The following is a 1,572-nucleotide window of genomic DNA, read 5'->3' as shown; positions in this document are numbered from 1 at the left end:
AACGTCTTGTCTTGTCACATTTTCGCAACCTTTCAAGTTTTGCATTAATTCTAATAAACTTTCTTCTTCTCCTGTCTCGTTTAAATTTGTACAGGACATTTCTCCACGGCTTTTCCATTTCAAAGCCAATTCATTTAATGGAATATCATCTTCACTGTCATTCTAGTCCTCAATATCAATAACTTTCGACCAAGATTTTTGAATAGTGGAACCGTACAGAATCCTGAGCTTGGCTTACCCAGTAAATAACATTTTTAGTGTAATCTTTCTTATCCCAGTGATAATATCCTCTTTTTTCTGTGCATTTTAGTAGATGTTCAAGATATAAACGCCTATATTTTTTTTTTCTTTTCGAGGACGCCCTGGTCCATTGGTTGCATTATATAGTGGTTACATTTGGAGGAAAAAAATTACAATTTCGCCCACGCGGAGTCCTTCTCCAGGGTGAGAGGGAGCATTGTCCATTAACAAAATTGCCTTAATAGGGAGGCTGGTTCTCTTCAAAAATTTTAGTCAGAGATGGCACGAAACTCTTCTTTAAACCAGTTAGTAAATAACGTCGCATCCATCCATGCACTCTTCTGACTTTTGTAATAAACTGGTAGGGCTTTGGGTGAGATGTCTTTTAACGCTATTGGATGTGCAGACTTGCCAATCACCATAAGTGGAATTTTGTGATTACCAGATGCATTGGAACATGCCATTATGGTTAATCTTTCCTTACTTCTTTTGTGCCCAGTAGCTGATTTTTCCTGTCCAGATGCCAATGTTTTTGATGGAAGCATTTTATAATTCAAACCACTTTCGTCACAGTTATAAATTTGATCACATGTATACCCACAATATTTGATTAGCTTTTTAAAGTCCTGTTTAAATTTTTCAATTGATGACACATCAGCAGAAAGTTTTTCTCCATATATAGTCAGTTGTCGTACACCGTACCAGCGGTCAAGCCATCCAGAACTGCCAGTAAACCTATCTGTCTCTGGAAATTGTTTACTAATCATTATTGCTTTCTGCTGCAAAATGGGACCTGACAGAGGCACACCTTTTGATCTTTGCTGAGTAAACCACGTAAATAAAGCTTCGTTAACTTTTTCATAGTCGCCTTTTTTCATTGATTTTCTTCTTGAAGACGAAGAGGCTTGTTTTATGCACCATTCTTCTATTTAGTGCTGTTTCTGTTCCAATCTCCAACTGTTACCTCACCTACTCCATAATCTCGTGCAACAATTTTAATTGTCTCTCCTGCTTGAATTCTCCTAATGGCTTTTAATTTTTCTTCAATAGGAACGACAATTCTTTTACGTTTGTTTCGTTCAATTATAATACGGCAAACGAAAATTTCAACAAAGCAGTTGGTATACACTTAACTAGAACTCCACCCAGATAAATCATGCGAGTACATACGTATACTACTTCTCCCTATTGAACGCAATAACGAACTGCGTTCACTCAAATTTACATGCTAAAAAAGTCCAAAAATATAAATAAGGGGAACCACTCACACGGGCCAAGGGGATTCCCCGTCGGTCCCAACGATTTGAAACGGAAATATGTAAATATACATAT

The 1,572-nt window shown here is 37.0% G+C and overlaps 1 protein-coding gene across 1 annotated transcript; it reads right to left on the bottom strand.

The window, feature by feature from the left end:
- Window positions 1-509: 509 nt before the first annotated feature.
- On the bottom strand, window positions 510-1,118 carry LOC115877251 (jerky protein homolog-like). The gene has a single exon (XM_030893402.1). The coding sequence runs from the start codon at window positions 1,116-1,118 to the stop codon at window positions 510-512; it is 609 nt and encodes a 202-aa protein (XP_030749262.1).
- Window positions 1,119-1,572: the final 454 nt, after the last annotated feature.

Source organism: Sitophilus oryzae, unplaced genomic scaffold (genome assembly GCF_002938485.1).
Source record: "Sitophilus oryzae breed Bouriz unplaced genomic scaffold, Soryzae_2.0 scaffold_1442_pilon_pilon, whole genome shotgun sequence".
Classification (NCBI taxonomy): domain Eukaryota; kingdom Metazoa; phylum Arthropoda; class Insecta; order Coleoptera; family Curculionidae; genus Sitophilus; species Sitophilus oryzae.
The sequence above is the reverse complement of the archived record's forward strand: the minus strand, read 5'-3'. Positions and strand labels throughout refer to the sequence as shown.

Coding starts and splice junctions, on each gene's coding strand:
- LOC115877251 (XM_030893402.1), bottom strand. CDS start 1,118: ATGAAAAAAGGCGACTATGAAAAAGTTAACGAAGCTTTATTTACGTGG.